The sequence below is a fragment of the Mesocricetus auratus genome, unplaced genomic scaffold (assembly GCF_017639785.1).
Source record: "Mesocricetus auratus isolate SY011 unplaced genomic scaffold, BCM_Maur_2.0 Super-Scaffold_100014, whole genome shotgun sequence".
In the NCBI taxonomy this organism is placed as follows: domain Eukaryota; kingdom Metazoa; phylum Chordata; class Mammalia; order Rodentia; family Cricetidae; genus Mesocricetus; species Mesocricetus auratus.
The window spans coordinates 22,415,654-22,435,794 of record NW_024429197.1 but is presented as its reverse complement, the minus strand read 5'-3'; the positions used below and the strand labels follow the sequence as shown (position 1 = coordinate 22,435,794).

General features: G+C 43.3%; 1 protein-coding gene across 19 annotated transcripts in view; it reads right to left on the bottom strand.

The window, feature by feature from the left end:
• Positions 1-20,141, bottom strand: part of Ccdc30 (coiled-coil domain containing 30) — a 90,303-nt gene that overhangs the window by 46,748 nt on the left and 23,414 nt on the right. For 5 of the 19 annotated variants that reach the window (XM_040756768.1, XM_040756766.1, XM_040756770.1 and 2 more), the window contains exons 6-7: positions 7,703-7,854; positions 1,081-1,291 (exon numbers count right to left, since the gene is read on the bottom strand). The exons of 2 other annotated variants lie outside the window; for them this stretch is intronic. In XM_040756768.1, the coding sequence (XP_040612702.1) occupies positions 1,081-1,291; positions 7,703-7,854 (363 nt within the window). Of the gene's footprint in view, positions 1-163; positions 1,292-7,689; positions 7,855-12,382; positions 12,518-14,518; positions 14,639-15,956; positions 16,056-19,714; positions 20,130-20,141 lie in introns of those variants that run through there. 12 more of the 19 variants (XM_040756771.1, XM_040756772.1, XM_013123443.3 and 9 more) reach the window with 10 other exon arrangements.

Genomic DNA, 20,141 nt, shown 5'->3' with positions numbered 1-20,141 from the left:
GGTGTCCCATGCCTTTAATCCTAGCACTCTGGAGAGGGCTGCAGATCTCAGTGATCCAACCTGGCTTCTATAGAGTTTTAGACCAGCCAGGGTTACACGGTGAGATACTGTTTCAAAATAAGAAAATAAGTAATAAAAATGAAAGGTTTGCCTATGTTTCTCTGTGTGTGTATCTGTGCATGTGGCTGCAGGTGCCCGCAGAGGCCAGAGGTGTTAAATCCCCTTCGAGCTGGAGGGTTCTGAGTTCAGGTTCTCTGCAACAGCAGAACTCACTCTTAACTGCTGAGTCAGCTCCCTTCACTTACTCCTCAAGTACGTATTATCAAACTGTTTTTCTCTTACAGCCCAGGCTAGCCTCAAAGTCACTAAGTAACAGAGGGTCACCTAGAGCTCTTGACCCTCCTGCCTCTAACTCTCAAATTCTGGGCTAGCAGAGTAGCACCTGGCATTTTATCAGCTCTTTGAAGGTGGTTTATTTGTAAATACAACAGTCTTCTGAAGATCTCAAGTAACTTCTGGGAAGGTATCTACAGAGAAATTCTACTCTGTACAACGGAGTCCTAAAAGATTAAGAGCCAAAGAGGTGCTGGTAACGCTCCCTTTAACTCTCTTACAGGTAGACCATATTTAAAACAATTCCCTGAGGTCATTTTCTCTACTAAAATGAACAGTTGGTTCACTAAGCCACCTGGAATAGGAAGGGTGGCACATACCCTGCCATCCTCCCCCGGACCCACCTACCAGAGGCGGGCGTATTCCTCCTGAGCCTGCCTCGTGCTTACAGCTCAGAGGGGACTTCCATGTTTAAAACCCACAGGAAGGCAGGAGGAGAGCACCAACTCAACAGAGTTGTGTCACCCCTCCCCCAATAAAGTGGATCCACGGGTTCAGACTTTGGTTGTAAGTTTATTACCATGCAAGCCGTGGCTGTAACGTTGAGAAACAGGCATGAAGAACTAAGATTCAAGTCATGGCTATAGTGTTTACAACAGACATGAAGAACTAAGGCGGTAAAAATGATGTCTATCTCCAGGGCTAGTCTGAGGGACCAGACCCACAGCGTGTGTCTGCAGCACCTACCTGGGTGCTACTGTCATCTGAACTATCCCCACTTCGCTGAGACTGCAGGCTCAGCTCTTCTCCAAGCCTCCCAGCTTCTCTGGGCTTCATGGCCAACAGCTGTTCATGGTCTCCATTCTGCTGTGGCTCCTCCCGTCTCTCTCTTGGAAAAGTGGCCGCCTTCACTGACTCCTCTGGCATTTCCTCCTGCTTACTTTCTCCTAATTCAGAACTTGGTACAAATACAACAATAAAAGATCTGTCACACAAATATTCTTGTGGCAGAAGAAAGTCCTACACACTAGGGGATTTCTTTTTTCAAACTTGAATTGTACAGCCGGAAGTTGCTCCTGTGCATTTTGTAGCAATGGCTCTTTATTTTTTTCACTCACAGACAAGGAGATGATTCATCATATATTTTCATTTACAGCTCAACAATCAGTTTAAATGACTTTTTAAAATCCTCTCTGGACTATTAGTATTGCACTGTGAAGATTCGGGTCATAAAAAGTTCCAAATGTCACTCAAAAGCAGGTACTTCAACAGGCAATAGGGCTACAGTGAGTTCTAAGAGGTTTAGAACTCACTGGGAACTAAGGAAATCTAGACAGTAATTAGGCTGAGTAGTAGTAGATAGCTTGGTTAACCATTGACGTGAGCTAAAGAAAGTCAGGAATAAAAGTGTATGTGTGTGTGCACGCATTGGTAGGAGATTTTAGGACAGATAAGAACACAGGGAACCGAAGTATTCAAGGATGGTTAATGAATAAGATCTGCAGGGCTAGCAAGATGGCTCAGTGGGTAAAGGTGCTTGCTGCCAAGCCTGATGACCTGAGTTTAATCTTTGGGACTCATATGGTAGAAGGAAAGAATCAAGGCCTTTTAAGTTGTCCTCTGACTTTCACAAGGGTACTGAGGTATATTTGCCCCTTCCATTCCCCAGTTAAGTAAATGGGTTTGTTTTTATTTTTGCTTTTAAATAAAAATAAAAAACATGCCAGGGAAACTCCATGACAGGCTGTTGTCTCCATCCACATAATAAAAGTCAGGAGTGGGAACCAGGATTGGGCCTGAGACACTTCCAAGTCGGTGTTCACGACATTCACCATCTACCAGATGTGGTAGGTGAGGGAGGACAAGGTGACGTGACATCTGGATTTCTAACTGGGGCAGACTCAAGAATAGACATGGACTAGAGTGGAAGGGTGTACCTAAGGAACGGGTAGATGCTTGAGCATCCAGACATAGGGAGCAGAGGCAGAGACCTCGGCACTGAACACAAGGAAGAGGGGAATCATGGATGAAGGGTTCATCTTAGACAGGAGCCAAGGGCTTGTAAATAGCAAGTAGAAGGACCTGGAAAGCCAGAGAAAGAGGGGTACCCTTGAGAGTTTAAGTCACAGAAACAGAAGGAGGGACGCAGCTTCAGCCATCAGGGAATGTATAGAAGATGGAGTGCTCACAGACATGCTGGGTGGTCTTGCTGCATCTTGTTTCTGCTGTCTTTCTTTTTTTGGCAGTTCTGGGATGGACTCCAGGACTTTCTGCATGCTAGGTAAGCATTCTGCCACTAAGCTACTCCCTAGTCCCACTTTTATTTCTATTCCCTCAATCTGAAATTCGTTTAGGGCACCTTGGAGCCCAGGACTGCATGCTTCACCAGTCACAGTTGTTACATTCAAGAAGGCAGTTGGCAACACAAATAAAAATATTCCCAATATGCTGGTGGGAGTGCGAACTCATACAGCCACTTTGGAAATCAGTATGGAGATTCCTCAGGAAAATGGGAATCAGCCTACCACAAGACCCAGCAATTCCACTCTTAGGCATATATCCAAAAGATGCACATTCATACAAGGACGTCTGTTCCACTATGTTTATAGCAGCATTATTTCTAATAGCCAGAACCTGGAAGCAACCTAGATGCCCCTCAACTGAAGAGTGGATAGAGAAAATGTGGTACATTTGCACAATGGAGTATTACTCAGCGAGAAAAAACAATGGAATCTCGACATTTGCAAGCAAATGGATGTAACTAAAAGAAACCATCCTGAGTGAGGTAACCCGGTCACAAAAAGACAAACATGGTATGTACTCACTCATATATGGATTTTAGACATGGATCAGGGAAGTGCCAGCCTACAATCCCACTGCCAGAGAGTCTGGGAAACAGAACCTTCAACCAATGACTGATGGAAGCAGAGGCAGACATCCACGGCTAAACACTAAGCTGAACTCAAGGAACCCAGAGACAGAGAGGACTAATGATCATAGGGGTCAAGACTGGGCTTGTTTAACCCACAGAAACAGCTGACCTGAACAAGAGGACCTCTTGAACCCCAGACAAATGGCTGGGAATCCAGTATGGAACTGATCCAGATCCCCTGAATGCAGGTGTCAGTGAGGAGGTCTAGGCAATCTGTGGGGCCTTGGGTAGTAGATCAATATTTATCCATGGTATACAAATGGACTTTGGGTGCCCATCACACAATGAGAGATGCTCTCTCAGCCTGGACTCTTGGGGGAGGGCCTAGGCCTTGCCCTGGATGAAATGACAGACTATAGATACCCCCCATGGAGGGTCTCACCCTCCCTAGAGAAAGGAGTGGGGATTAGGGAAGTGGGGGGATGGAGGTTTGGTGGGAAGGCGTTGGAGGAGGGGAGGGAGAGGGAGAGGGACCTGGGATTGACATGTGAAGCAACCTTGTTTCTAATTTAAATTTAAAAATAAAAAATAAATGGAAAAAACATTCCGAATCTGAGACTGGAGATATGGCTCAGCAGTTAAGAGCACTGTTTGTTCTTCCAGAGGACTTAGATTCAATGCCTAGCTCACAGCTCAAAACCATCTGAAACTCCAGTTCCAGGGAATCCAATTTCTTCTTCCAGCCTCCATATGTACCAGGCATGCATGTGAGGCACAGACATACATGTAGGCAAAACACCCATACATATAAAAAATTGATTAAAAAAAGAAAGCCCTAAGCCATCTTAAAATGTTTAGATTCTGAAAAATTGTAACTCATGAACATACACTGTTTTGTGGTGCTGAGAATTGGAGCTAGGTTTTTATGCAGGTGCTGTACTATTGAGTTACAACCCCAGTCTCCATGAATATATTGTAATAGTAATAAATAATTCATAAGAAAAAAGCTGAGGGTTCAATGCTGCTTATAATAATGTTATTTAAAACAATAGCTAATAGAGGCACACTGTTCCGGCCAAAACATGGTTTTATTGCTTCCCCCAAGGGGATCTCCTGAGCAAGCCAGCCAGCGGGACTAGTTTGATTGAGATATCCTTCAACCAATAAGGTGGAAGAGCAGTCAAGGATTACTCCTGACATCAACCTCGTGCCTTGACATGCAGGTGCACAAACATGCACATGCACCTCACACACGCAAACATGCACACACATGCATACACACAGAAGAGAAAAGATGCCTATCCCCTCCCTCCTTACTCCCTAGCTTCCAGACTCTCCATGTAATCCCTTCTTGCCCATGTTCCTTCTGCTGTAACGCCATCTGCTGGAAAGCCCTCACCAGAGATGGGTGCCGGCTTCTGAACCTCCAGAACCATGAGCCAAATCAACTTCTAAAAATTCAGCCTCGAGTATTTTGTCATACCAATAGACATATTCCGAAAATCAGCAAACAAAACAATCCAGCTGGAATTCAAGTTATTTTATTTATTTAAAATTGTATTACATTTAAATTGTGTGTGTGTGTGTGTGTGTGTGTGCCACTGTGCATGTGTGGAAGTCAGAGGACAACCTGTGGGAGGCAGTTCCGTCCTCCTGTCATATAGGTTCTAGTGATAAAACTCAAGCTTGGTGGCAAGCACCCTTACCCCCTGAGCCATCTTGCTGGCCCTCCCTTTAGTTTTTGAGATGGGGGAGGTCTCTCACTGAACCTAGAGCTCACCAGTTTAGCTGGATGGGCTGGCCTGTGTGTTCTGGGGACCCTTCCGTCTCCACGTGCCAAACCAGTAGAGGGATGACGTGAACATCACTGTGCCTGGCTTTCACATGGGTGCTGGAGATCTGAACTTAGGTCCTCATGCTTGCCTGGCAAGTCCTTCACTGCCTGGACCATCTCCCTGGCCACCTCTTACTTTATTGTTAAGACTTTCCCCATGCTCAAGTTACTTTATCTTCTTCATCCTGATTAGAGTCACTAATCACAAAGTCCCACTGATTTTTTAAAAATGTTTACACATAGCAGGCAGAGTGATTTTCCTAAAGCACTAACCTATTGTTTTGCCCAGGCTGCTAAACTCTAAAGGAGCTTTTTTATTATCTAAGTTCCTAACTAGGTTTGTGGACATAGCTCAGTGTTGGGCGCTTTTTCAGCACATGTGAAGCCCCATGATTAACCCCAACACTGCAAAATCCAGCAAGCAAATACTTCCTTGATATAAGCATTCCATGTATCTATATGTTTGGGGAGTCTGCCTGCATCTTAGTCTTAATGTTCCCCCCTTCCCTAGAGTTCTTCTAAACTACCTCACACAAATCTATGCCCCTTTGACATCAAGTTCTGCTGCTCTTCCTCCCTGTTTCTCTCTGTCTTTCTCTGTCTCTGTGTCCCTGCACCCCCTTTGGCCTTGATAGACTATGAAGCTAGTTAGCAGTGCTTTGTTTAACTGCCTCCTCCCATCAGATGGTAACGTTAAATCTGTCTGAATTTGTTCCCTCCCTCTGCTTGGAGCACCTGCACACAGGTGACAAATGGTTAAAGCTAAATGTGGTTGTGTTCCAGGTCTAACTGAAGTGGAGTCTGCCAAGGGGCACAGGCAATAAAACAGGAGCCATTAGAGACAGGCATAGAGAGAAACATGTGGCAGACACCCACAGTTCTCATCGTCCCAACAATGGGAAGTAGTTTGGGCCAAGCCATTGAAACAGGGGTGGTGAGTGTTGTAATTAAAAAGAAAAAAGTGGCACAAAAGAGAAAGATGCCACGTGACAGAGTTCAAGTGGAGGTGGCTTTTTTTTTTTTAAATTAGGGGAACGGGAATGGGAAAGGGGGAATGAAAGGGAGGAGACTGGCCTCTGGGGACAGGAGCAGTGGGAGAGAGAAAAGAGGCAGAGAAAGAGAGAGAGAAAAAAACAGACACAGCAAGAGAAACAGACAGAAAGAAAAAGAGATGGGGGATGGGGTTGGCAGGGCTCTTTTAAAAGGGAGCATAATGAATGTGCACAGGTGGTGCTCTTAGTGACTGCAGCTGAGGGCGTATCCTGTCAGGACTCCAAAGGCAGGCCAGTACAGACGTCTAAAAACTAACAGCGAGGAGCTCTCTAGATGGAAGTTCAGAGTACATCTCCTGGTAGAGTTCCCACCACGAAGAAACAATTATGTGGCAAGTATCCCCACCGGTGACCCACCCCCGCCAGTTGGGGTTGAGTACCCCAGCCAACACAGTCAGTTCTTTTTGTGAAGTTTTCAGAGTGATTGCTACATTCCACCAGCCTCTTGCTCCAGGCTACTGTTCCTTCAACTGTGGCTCACATTGGATTAGCCGGCCTGCCTGTCACCTTCCATCTTCATCTAAAGAAATGCTACGACAACTTCCCTCGAAACCTGTCACACTGTTCCCATGCTCTAGAATTATGCTTTCTTGAGTCCTACACCAAACCTAAACATGGCTACTTGCTTTTGGGCTCACTATTGCAGACCAACCCCCCCCCATCTCTCCAAAATGCCCTTCCCTCTCCACCTCTTGGTTTCCTGGTTGGGAATCTTGAACTCAGAGCTAACTCTAAAGTTAAAAGAAATTTTTAAGAGAACATGAAATTCAGGAGCTACCAAAATGGCAAAGCAGTATCTATCTTAGAACATTTATGCAGCAATAAATTTGGTGACACCAGGACCCAATCTCTCCAGTTCACGGAAAAGGGTGTCCTTTAGGTTGGTGTCTAAGAAGCATGGGCATCTACTGTTTCCTTCTCAGTGACCTTTTGTCCGCACACAGTAATTTGTTCCTATTAGTTTTTTGCCAGATTAGAGCAGATCATTTGCCTAAAGCCTCCAAAACTTCTGTGAAAGATAATTTTGGTTAAAAATGTATAAACACAGAGTTGGGGAGCAAGATTAAACAAATAAATGAAAGAGAAGGGTTCTGAAAACTCTATCAGGTATAATGTCAAATAAGATCAGCAAAACAGAAACTATACATGTAGAGAGAGTACAGCCTTGATTGTGTAAAAACAATTTATCTGCATACCTGTGTGCACAGGAGAGATTGATAGGTGAGTGTGTTTCTCCCTAAGAATTGTAGGTTATTATAATCACTTTTACTTTTACATGCTTCCTACATTTCAGCAGAAAGCACATGCTAACTTTCAAAAGCAAGGGGGAAAGTTTCAAAGTGTAACGTTAATGCTAAATCACAAATTGGCGTGCCCTGTGAGCCCATTACCCTATGCTGCATGTGGTATCCTACTCACTGCCCAGTCCGTCTGTTCTCTTCCATAATACTCAACATAAGATTGTTACAAAAAAAAAAAAAGGACAAACTGGGAAATGCTTAAACTAATTTCTTCCTGATTACATCTCTTGAAAATGAATGTGAAATCCTTAGGATAACCAAGTCAAATAACCCCCCTGCAATTACTGTGTTCAGGACCTTCTCAGTTTACCAGGGTGCCTGTCTTTCTTCCCTTGGGCTCAGAAGCTCTGCTTCCACAAGTGGCACTTTAGACAGCAGCTCTTCACTTGTCATTAAACTAGCAGTTCCGTCCCCTACAGAACAATGCTTTAACTGCTCCAATTCTTGTGAAAACTTCAAGACCTGTAAAGTTAAGTGAAAAAGCAAATGTTCTAATTTGCAGACGCTTATGTATGACTGTGAAAAGTATACTAACTCCACCAAATGCTTCATTGCTGCCTTAAGCTATCTAAACTGGTGCCCCACCACAAATCTTACTACAATTTAGTTAAATACTTCTCAGGTGTTACATAACTTAATCCTTATTTATAGTAGACATAAGGGTATGTAACACCATGATTTAACCAACTAACCAAACAAACAAACAAATGAATAAACAGGTATTTTGGTCTTTGATGTTGGCATTTCAGATTGCTGTTTATAATTGGGTTGTATCTTTAAACAGAAACAATGAAACAAAGGGCAACAAGACTCCAGTGATCCCTGGTATTTAACATGCTTACTATACACTTTTAAGCCAGGTGGTCATGGCATACACTTTTATTCCCAGCACTTGGAAGGCAGAGGCAGGAGGATCTCTGTGAGTTCAAGACCAGTCTGGCCTACAAACTGAGTTCCAGGACAGCCAGGGCTACACAGAGAAACCCTGTCTCGAAAAAGCAAAAACAACCATATACTTTTTGTCCCCAAGTTTTAACTGTGCTTCACTGATTCATAAAAGTAGTAACATATTACCTTGAGAAAATACTAGAAGGCTACCAGCATGTTATAGAAGGTACATTTCTTCCAGTCTGACCCTATTTATTTGAAAACGCTCGAACCTGTAAAGGTTCCTTGGGTACTGTAGTGGCCCCTAAATGTCAGGCTATCTGACAGCTTATTTTAAAGGCTCTCTCATGGCCCAGGCTCAGTGTCTGATGGGAAATGAGAATCTGTGTAAGTTTCCTAGGTGATCTGGCACCTGTGGGTACTGTGAGGGATACTGTGTTGTGCGATCTGATAAAATATTCATTTTGTTTGTTTGCATTTAGAGGACTTTGCAGGTTTCCCGTCCTCAATGGTTACTCGTTGTATGTTCACACGAAATCCAAGCAGATGTCCTTCCAGGAGTAGAGAGAGTAGAGAGGCTGGTTGGGAAACGAAGATGGTTCACAACACAGTCCTGAATTAGAGCAAATGGCTGCTTGTCTGCAATGCAAATGTCCTAGAGTAACTGTGCTTGATTCCAAGAGCCATGGAAGTGAATACAAGGCTTGATTTCAGTGGACTTTCAGCAATTTTGTTGATGTCCTATGACTTTTCATTCCTCTCAAGAGTAACTACAGAGTTCAGTACAGTCTACATATCTCTCCCAAGGGTTGTTACTTTCCAGTGAAGGGTTGGCCTTGAACCTTGGAAGATGGGAGGCTATAGGTGGCTTATTTGAAGCTTGGGGAGTGTATGTGTGGTCAAAGACAGACATACAACTGACTCAAGATGCTTTGAAGAGGAGGGAGGAGGCCACAACATGAAGAGCTGAAGAAACAGGGAGACAGGCAGCAGGGGAGGGTCTTGGAAGAGGTTTTCTTTTCTTTCTTTTTTTTTTTTCTTTTTTTGAGACAGGGTTTCTCTGTATTGTTTTGGAGGCTGTCGTGGAACTCGCTCTGTAGACCAGGCTGGGCCTCGAACTCAGAGAGATCCACCTGCCTCTGCCTCCCTAGTGCTGGGATTAAAGGCGTAGGCCACCACCACCCAGCAGAGGAGGTTTTCTTAAAGAGTGTATTATTTTTGCAAGCAGGAAAATAACTTCCAAAATGCTACTTAGTTTTTACAGTTATTCTGAAAATGCAAACATTATATAATGATAATAAATTCTAGTTTTTAAAGGATAGCAAACTTCAGAACCTGGGTTGAATACTCTAGTAAATTGAAAACAATAGTAGTACAAACACCAAGCACTTTTCTGGGTTTTCTGGACACACACACAAAAAGTTGGGATGTCTCTTAAGCAGTAGAATGCTTTCTTTTTAAAATTTATTTTTATCTTTTAAAAATTATGGGTATATATGTACATGCAGTTTCCTGGGTAATCTAGAAAAGGAAATCAGATCCCCTGGAGCTGGAATTACAGGCAGTTGTGAGACGCTTGATGTGGGTGCTAGGAACCAATCTGGAGTCCTCTGCAGGAACAACAGGTGCTCTTAACCACCGAGCCATTTTTCCAGCCCTAAAATGCTGCTGTTTATCATGGGGAAAGTTAATCCTATTGGCCCTTCTAAGAGATGGGCAGTGTGGTAAATGACAAGCTTCTATTAATCTTAGTGATAATAGTTCACTCTAATCATCAGCCACATTTAAATACCAAAGAACCAAGTAAGCTGCGTGCTCCACTCTGTGAGACCTTAGGGTAGGACAGGAAGAGAGAGCAACAGGCTGAGAAACTCCACACACAGTTTGGCAGGAGTTCAATTGTCCAGGGCCCCCAGGCTCTTTGTATAAATTGAATGAGCTGGCCTATTAGATCACACCTGTTTCCGCTACAAATTTCTGTGACATGAGTCTAGATGTGACACAGACAAAAGTCTGTGAAATAAGAAGCTTTGGCAAATCTATAAGGCACAGCCAATGTTCCCCCTGAGCCGGGTTATTCTAAGTCTAGGGCACTTTGCGTTCCCAAGAGAAGCTTCAGGGTTGTCAAGAAGTAAAGGCTCAGAACAAAAGCTTTTCATGAACAATAGTTTGATGGGCAGGAATGCAGTGTCCCAAAGAAGCCACTCAGGAGATGGTTATCATTGCAAAGGGAAACGCAATAAACTTTACAGTGGTAAGATACAACAGAGAGCACCTCAGCCAAACCAAGATTAACACAATGATAATGTAGCTTGAGTCTTCCAATAAAATGTGTTGGGATGGAGACATCATTTCCATAGGATTCTTGTCTAGAACAATCAACTTGCATTGTCCTGTGGGGAATTGCCGGACAAACCCAGACTGAGGAACTTTCTTCCAAATAGCAGTTTTCAGTTCTTTCAAAAAACCCCTAAACTGAAAATGAAACCTGGAACTGGAGGAGAAGGCTCAGTGGTTAAGAGCACCGGCTGCTCTTCCAGAGGTCCTGAGTTCAATTCCCAGAAACCACATGGGATCTGATGCCCTCTTCTGGCATGCAGGTGTATATGCAGAGTACTTACACCTAAAAGAATACATAAATAAATAAAAATGTAATAAAATGAAACCCTCACCCTCAATGAGGTGGTCTCAGAAGGAGACCTTAGGAAGCAGCTGGGCCACAAGGGCAGAGCTCTCATGATGACATTGCTATCCCTTTGAGAACCATGTGGACCGGAGGGATGGCTCAGGGGGTAAAGCATTTGAAGTGAAAGCATAGAACCTGAGTTTGGATCCCCAGAACTCACGTAAAGTCACATGCAATAGGGAGATGCGGTGGGGGTAGGTGGAGGGTGGAGGTGTGTGTAGAATCCCAGCATTCCTACAACATAATGAGGGCAGACGCAGGAGACACAAAGCTTGCAGATCAGCTAGCCTAGCATCGGCAGTAACAAAAAATAATAAACCAACTGGAAGGCCAGCTGAGGTTGACCCCCGTACATGCTGAGGCATGAGCATGTCCACACTCACACATGAACGTTCATGTGCACACATGTATCATGGAGGAAGAGGAGGAAAGAACCGGGGGAAGATGGTTGTCTGTGAACCGGAAAGCAGCCTTCACCGAATGGGGGTCTACTGTCGCCCTGACTTTGAACTTCCCAAACTGAACTGCAGAGCTATGGGTAATAAATGCCACTTAAACCACCCATTCTATGATACTCTGTTAAAGCTGCCAAACTAAGACTTCTTCAAAACCTCACAGACAGACAGACAACTCCTGTGGGCAGATTCAAGGACTTAAAAAGCATTAAGTGATAGGGGATGTCCTTCTGTATGCTGTGACTATATGTTTCTCTTATTGATTGATGATTAAATGTGGATTGTCCAGTAACCAGGCAGGAAGGAGCTACCAGACTAGGAGAATGCAGGGGAAGAGGAAAGGCAGGGAGCAGACCAGAGAGAGAGAGGCCATGTAGCCACCGAAGGAGTAACATACCGGAGCATTACAGTTAAGCTATAGCCACGTGGCAATACATAGTTTAATAGAAATAGGTTAATAATTAAGAGAGAGCTAAAGCGGGTGTTGGTGGCGCATGCCTTTAATCCCAGCACTCGGGAGGCAGAGGCAGGTAGATCGTTGTGAATTCGAGACCAGCCTGGTCTACAAGACCTAGTTCCAGGACAGCCTCCAAAGCCACAGAGAAACCCTGTCTTGAAAAACAAAAACAAAACAAAAAAGTGTCCTACAAGCAAAGGCTAGCTGTAGACCATTCTCCACACATCTCCCTAGATTCTGGACCTTTCCTCCCTATAATCCATACTGTAAAATTCACACTCTAGAGACTCAGTTGATAAGAAGCTGATTTAAGGTCAGACATTCACAGGAGGTTGAAGTCTAAATGTTTGCCCTGACTTATAACCCATACTATGTGTCGTTTCATTATAAGCCAATAGAAGAATCTTTTATTTCCAAGTCTGCTACCTAAGAGTTTCTTTTATTCTCTCCACATATAAGACAGTTAACTATTGAACACTCAAATAATCAATAATTCAATCTCACCTTGACTTCTAATTCAGAACTCTCTCTTTGTAGTAGGTTATATGCTATTAAAAACTGGTCTCTGCCCTCAGCCTTTGGAAGACTTTGAATTTCCTTATAAAGGCCCAAGAGTTCTGATTTTGATTTTTGGAATTCCTGTTTAAGAAATGAAGATTTTTTAATGACGAAATATATTTAAATCTAAAATTGTTTTAAATAATAAAGATTTTTAAATAAAAAACAAAAACAAAAATAAATGTTAAAAAAGAAAGGAAGATGTTTTCAGGATAAATCAAGTATATTTCCCTGCAACTGAATAAAATTTCTAAAAAGGATTTTTGAAATGGTCCTAACAAATTGTTCAATGCTACATGTTACCAAATACAGTTTTTCAGTGTTTACCTTTTATAGGTTGAAAGATTGGGTGTCTACAGTCATTACTATTTTAAACAAACCTTGGATAAAAATCTTTATCAGAGCAGGGCGTTGATGGCACACACCTTTAATCCCAGCACTTGGGAGGCAGAGGTAGGCTGATCTCTGTGAGTTCGAGACCAGCCTGGTCTACAGAGTGAGTTCCAGGACAGCCTCCAAAGCCGCAGAGAAACCCTGTCTCGAAAAACCAAAAAAAAAAATTATCAGTCTCTGTATTAAATATTTGTTTGCCTTAAAAATACAGGGCTGGCAGGATGGCTCAGTGGGTGAATGAGTTTGCCGTGCAAGCCTGGTGACCTAATATGATCTGTGGAATCCATGCAAAAGTGAAAGGAGGAAACTGGATCCACAGAGCTGTCCTCTGGCCTCAACACTTGTGCTGTGGCAATGTATTATCTCCCTAGCCATATATACATACACAACAACAATAGTAAATTTAAAGCTGTATCTCACAGCGCCTTTCATAAAACATTGTGCTACAGTGTGGTGTAGTTTTAAACTGCACACTGGCAAGACTACTTCTGAAGCTAGGGCTGGTGGAGTGCCAGAACTTGGTTTCATGTAGCCAGAAAACTGTGAAGCCACTTGCATGCCTGTCTGACTTCAGACTCTGCTCTTTTTTTTTTTTTTTTTTTGATTTTACGAGACAGGGTTTCTCTGTATTGTTTTGGAGGCTGTTGGTCCAGCCCAGCCTCGAACTCACAGAGATCCGCCTGCCTCTGCCTCCCGAGTGCTGGGATTAAAGGTGTGCGCCACCACAGCCTGGCTCAGACTCTGCTCTTAACTACAGATGCTGTTGCTGTACAACAATGTGTGCTCACTGACTCATGGGCCAGCATTTCCTCTAATCCTCAGATTATCTGTCTCTACTCAGTTCAAGTGCAGTTGCACACCATCCTCACACTTTCACACGGATCACACAGATGTGCAGTGTTTGACAGGGCATGAGGAGGGAATGACAGTTTGCAGTACCCAGTAGCCAAGAGGTCCCAAGACACTTACTTTAGGAGAGGGGCTACTTGATGTCCTCTGAAAACTTTGAAGTCAGAGGGAATGGAAGGTGGGGGTGGGGCCGTAAAAAGGGAGCAAGGGGAGGGGGGTCCTAAATCCAGCCTAAATGAGAACAGAAGGGTGGGGGCCTATTCTGACCATTTGGAGCCCTTGTAAGAAGAGAAGAGACACATGGGTCACACTTTGTCAAGAGGACACAGAAGGTGGCCAGGACTTCCCAGCTTCCAGAACTATAAGGAAATAGATTGCCATTGTTTAAGCCACACAGCCAACGGCACTGAATGACAGCACACCAAGTTCAGTTATGTTTTCATTATTGTGCTGCATGGCCCAGGCATCAGAGCCTAGTATCGGTGTGTGAAGCAGGAAGTGGGCTGTCTTCCTCCATGACACTGTTTCTTTGAGGCAGGGTCTCCCACTGAATGGGAAGCTTGCAGTTTCTGCTTGGTTGGCCGACAGGCCATCTCTGTCCCCTAAGGCTGAGATTACAGACACACACACACACACACACACACACACACACACACACACACAGAGTTATGCCTAACTTTTTACATGGTGCTGGGGATTTGAATTTAGGTCTTCATGCTTGCAAAGCTCTTACCTACTAAGCTGCCTCCCCAAGGCCATACTTTGTTTTAAAATAGAAACAAAGGGTCACATGAAATCCCTAAATCAGAAGGCAAGAAACCGCCATCCTGAATGTGATACCTCACTATCCACTCTCAAGGACTTCTGGAGAGCAATAAAAGCAGACGCCAGTTGCTTCTTTCTCTCTTCTGACAAGTCACTCTCAGATACTTTGACATTTTCTTGGCTTATTTTCAGTATCTGTAAAAAGCATTTACACACATCATGTTTGTTAGAGGACAGTTTCTAAGAATTAGTTTTCTCCTTCTACCATGTGGGTCCCAAGAATTAAACTGAGGTTGTCAGGCTTGGCAGCAAGCACTTTTACCCTCTAAGTCAGTGGTTCTCAACCTGTGGGTTGACATCCAAAGGAGGTCATGAATGACCCTTCCACAGGGGTGACCTAAGACCATCCTACATATCAGATATTTACATTATAAATCATGACAGTAGTTAAAGTACAATTATGGAGTTGCAATGAAAATAATTTTATGGTTGGAGGTCACCACAACATTAGGAAGGATGAGAACCACTGTCCTAAGCTATATCCCTAGGCTTACCCCAAATGTAAGATATTAACAGAATCTTCCCAAATGAAATGCTAATGACAACAAGAGTAATAATTATAATGACTGCCATTTACCGAGAGTCTATCATACATCAGACACTATGGTGAAGGCTCTACCTGAATTATCTCACATTGTTTCTGAAGGATCACTATGCGATAGGAAGACAACTAACATCATAGCCCCCTCCTTAGGAGCTAAGTCTCATGTTATGTTGTTTCCTAAGGGCACACAGCTATTGATGGCTTCCAAGTCCACATCGCATAAGCATTTAATTTTAATATCAATTCTGTATAGCCACATCCACACACACTTTGTGTTGTGTATAAAACCTACTTTGGAATCTGCCTAAAACCAAAATGTGCCTTAGTGAGCACAGAGTGAGGCCCCTTGACATGTTCCATGGCAAGAACAGGCCGTCAAGGGCAAACACACCTGGTTGGGCAGAGCTGGGCTGCTTATGTTTTAACACCAATGGTGTAAGAGCTAGTTATTTCATCATTCTTAGCCTCAGTTTCCCCTGATGAAAACCAGGGACAGCAGTGTCTGGACATACATGGACACTTCTCAGAGACAGTGAGCCATATTGCTCTGAACTCTCACCCATCTAGGTGAAGCAATGAGCTTAACCATCCCTGTGGTTCCCGCAAGCCTCACTGACATCTCCATGGAGGCTTTCTGTAAACTTCTCATCACAACGGGCTGGAGATGGACCATCCCCAGAGCCGTGCTTTCTCCCTCTGCTTGTGTGCTGTGCTTTCAGCATTCTTGTGTGGTTTGCCTCACATATATTAAGAAATATAACTGAAGAATTATCTTTGCAAGCATGGTGTGGGGGGTGGACGCAGGAGGATTAGGAGTTCAAGGGTAGCTTTGGTTGCACACTGGGTTTGTAGTCAGCCTAGCTGCATGAAACCTGTCTCAGAACATCATCTTTTATTTTCATTTCTTACCTCATTAAAATCTTGTACTTTCATTGCCTCTTGGTCTTTCATACTGGTGTCTCTTCGGTCTTCCTATGTTACTGATAACTCGGGCTCTCAGATGGAAATCTCAATCCAAATAAATCACCAGTTAAAATACAAAAGTGTTACTAAAATATCCTTTGAATAAGCTACATTTACTTAAATTAATTTTACTTTTTTTTGTTTGTTTTTCGAGGCATGGTTTCTCTGTGGCTTTGGAGGTTGTCCTAGAACTAGCTCTTGTAGACCAGACTGGTCTCGAACTCACAGAGATCTGCCTGCCTCTGCCTCTCGAGTGCTGGGATCAAAGGCGTGCGCCACCACTGCCCGGCCTAATTTTACATTTTTATTATTATTGTGTGTGTGCACGTGTGGGCACACCTGTGCAATGATGCACTTGTGGAGGTCAGAGAACACTTCTGTGAAGTATATTTTCTCCTTTTACTTTTTGTGGTTCCAGAGACTGATCTCAGGTCTCCAAGTTTGTGCAGCAAGCACCTTTACTCACTGGTCCATCTTGCCAGGCCCCCAAATAGACTACATTGATTTTCTTTTAAAAGACATGCTTATTCTTGTCTTGTGCGCATGAGTGCTTGCCTTTATGTGTATATATGCATCACATAAATGCAATGCCCCTGGCAGCCAGAGGAGGGTGTCAGATCTCCTGGAACCCAAATTACAGATGATAGTGAGCTTCTATGTGAGTGCTGGGAATTGAACCTGAATTCTCTGAAAAAGGAGTAAACACCAGGGAGCCATCTCTGCATGCCCAGCCTACATTTCTTAGGTGTTTTTCTCCGAGACAAACCCCATGGAGTGTCTTCCAACAAGTTTTACCTTCTTGCTTGGATTAGGCCAACTGTTCTTTTTCTGTAGTTCATTTTAATAATGGGCTGGCTTATTGATTTGAGCTTTTGCTCTTTAGCAGTGAGCCAAAGGAAACAAGCATTAGGGAAAAAAAACCTCTAAAACATCCTGCTGCATTAATCAAGATACTATTAACAGTCCTTGTGTTCAAGACCCAGAAAACGGGACTAACAATTTCAAACTGATGAGTTAGAAAGGAGAAGGGATGCTACTTAAAAATGGATGCACAGACTCAGGGTGAGTCAGATTCCTCCCGACAGTGGTTGGACAAAATGTCGAGAATGGTGTCAACTTACAGGATGGCCTGAGAGAGGAGGAAGGATGTAGTCTTCTCCCAAATTATCTTCTCCCTCGTCATTACTCAACATCTGCCCTAGTGAACACTTTCGCATGTTTCCATAAGACACTTTGATGTATTCAACACTCAAGGTAGGAGTCCCTTTAGCTCCACTCACATGGTATCTGTCTTTAATATAAATCAGGGAAGACACCTAAAGTCTTGGAATGAGGACTACCCTATAATATAAAGCATGGGGACACCACCTAAACTCTAAGAACTAAGAAACCCTACATTTCCCTTGTATTTTCTTACTATTAGAATGTCATCCTGAACAAGACCACTAGTAGATACCCTAACATGGATTGGGGGAAAGATCAGGAGGCTTCAACCCTAGATAATGAACTACAGGCAACTAAGGAATGCTAAGAGCAGACAAACAGTTTTCCCAAGGAAGAGCCACCAATTGGTTATCCAATACCAAGTGGTCAGCGCTGAAAACACACACATACCAGTACATTATACAGACTGAGTACATTGCATTTATATGTTTAGGGATCTTCCCCTGCCCCCCTGTGTGTGTGTGTATGTGTGTTGACAATTTAAAAAGAGATCATACATTTGAAAGAAAACATGATGGAGGGGATAAGTATGGGAGGCTTTGGAGGGAGGAAATGACATAATTATAACCCCAAAAAACATTTAAAAATTAAAAAAGTATAAGCAAAAAGAAGAAGGTTATGAGGTAGATTGGTTTCCATTTTCTGGAGAAACTGCCATACTGATTTCCAAAGTGACCGTACAAGTTTGCACTCCCACCAGCAATGGAGAAGCATTCCCCTTTCTCCACATCCTCTCTAGCATAAACTGTCATTCCAGCAAGTCCACTCTTAGGCATATACCCAAAGGATGTACATTCATACAAACAAGGATATCTGTTCAATTATGTTCTTAGCAGCATTATTTGTAATAGCCAGAAACTGGAAGCAACCTAGATGCCCCTTAACTGAAGAATGGATACAGAAAATGTGGTACATTTACACAATGAAATACTATTCAACGAAAAAAAAACAATGGAATCTTAAAATTTGCAGGCAAATGGATGTAACTAAAAGAAACCATCCTAAGTGAGGTAACCCAGTCACAGAAAGACAAACATGGTATGTACTCACTCATATATGGATACCAGCCCACAATCCACACCTCCAGAGAAGCTAGGAAACAAGGAGGACCATAAGAGAGACATACATGGTCCCTCAGTGAAGAAGAAAGGGACAAGAGTCCCTGAACAAATGGGGAGCATGGGGGAGGAGAGGGGAAGGTAGGAAAAAGAGGAGGAAGAAGAGGAGGGAGGAGGAGGACATGAAGGATCAGGAAGATTGAGTGGGGAGAGGAATAGAGGAGAACAAGAGAAGAGACACATCAATAGGAGTCACTATAGGTTTAAAGAGAAATCTGGCACTAGGGAATTGTACAGAGATCCACAAGGATGACCCCAACTAGGAACTTAAGCAATAGTGGAGAGGTTACTTTAAATGCCCTTCTCCTATAATGAGAATGATGATTACCTTAAATGTCATCCTAGAGCCTTCATTTAGTAGCTGATGGAAGCAGAAGCAGACACCCACAGCTAAACACTGAGCCAAACTCCTGGAATCCAGTTTCAGAGAGGGAGGAGTGACAAACAAAGGGGTCAAAACCATGCTGGGAAAACCCACAGAAACAGCTAACCTGAGCAAGTGGGAACTCATGGACCCCAGACTGACAGCTGGGGAACCAACATAGAACCAAACCAGGCCCCCTGAATGTGGGTGTTATCTAGGAGCACTGGGAAGTCTATGGGACCTCTGGCAGTGGAACCAGGATGTATCCCTAGTGGATGAGCAGACTTCGGGAGCCCATTTCCCATGGAGGGATACTCTCTTAGCCTAGATACACAGGAGAGGACCTAGGCCCTGCTCCAAATGACTTGACAGATTTTGATGATCCCTCATGGAAGGCCTCACCCTCCCTGGGGAGTGAATGGATGATGGGATTGGGGAGTTAGTGGGGGCATGGGAGGATGGGAGGGAGAGGGAACTGGAACTGATATGTAAAATAAGATTGTTTCTAATTTAAATAAAATTTATAAAAAAAGAAGAAGGTTATATATTTTAACTTTTATTTTTTTGAGATAGAGTCTCACTCTCACTATGTATCTTTGGCTGTCTGATCTCACTAGTGGACCAAGCTGGCTTTGAGCTCACAAAGATCTGCTTGCCTTTGATTCCCAAAGCCAAGATTAAAGGTACATACTATCACAACTGGCTATTTTTAAGATCAATTTTAATGTTTAAGATAGCCTTTTCAAATAACTTGTAACTTATACTTAATATATAACATTGACAGCTTATTGTATATTTGAGAAATTGTATATTTGAAAGCATTTGAATATATTTTACCATATGTGTAAAATTTACCATAACTAGTGGCACACTGAATACAGTTATGCATCTGAGCAATTGCACACTTCACATACTTCTTGAGACCAATGACCAAAGTTTGAAGCTGGAAATGGATGCAAACGATGAGCTCTCTGGTGTCTAAGGGGAGCTGACCTCACCTGTCAGTCAGCAAAAAAAGAGGACGACCAGGGACTTGTTGCAGGTTGCCTTCTTCCCGAGGGCCAGAGGCCAAGGACTTGGAGAAACAGTTTAACCGCTCAGAACACAGCACTGTCAATGTTCTGTCTGGAAGGAGAGGCTCAATAACGCTCTGAATTGAACCTGCCTCCTGGGCGCAGACTAACAAGTAGGTCTCGCTGCTGTCATCTCTCTCAGTCACAGATGGCTAAGGCATTATAGACGATGAAACACTGCCCGCTCTATGGAGAGTGATTTCTGTACACATCATTGGGCATGCTATGACCTCTATAGGTTAGGAGTAATTTCCTATATAAACTCTATAAATCTCCATGAGAGTTGGTACTATATAGAAAATGAACTCCAGGGGCTGGAGAAATAAATACTCAGAGGTTAAGAGCATTGACT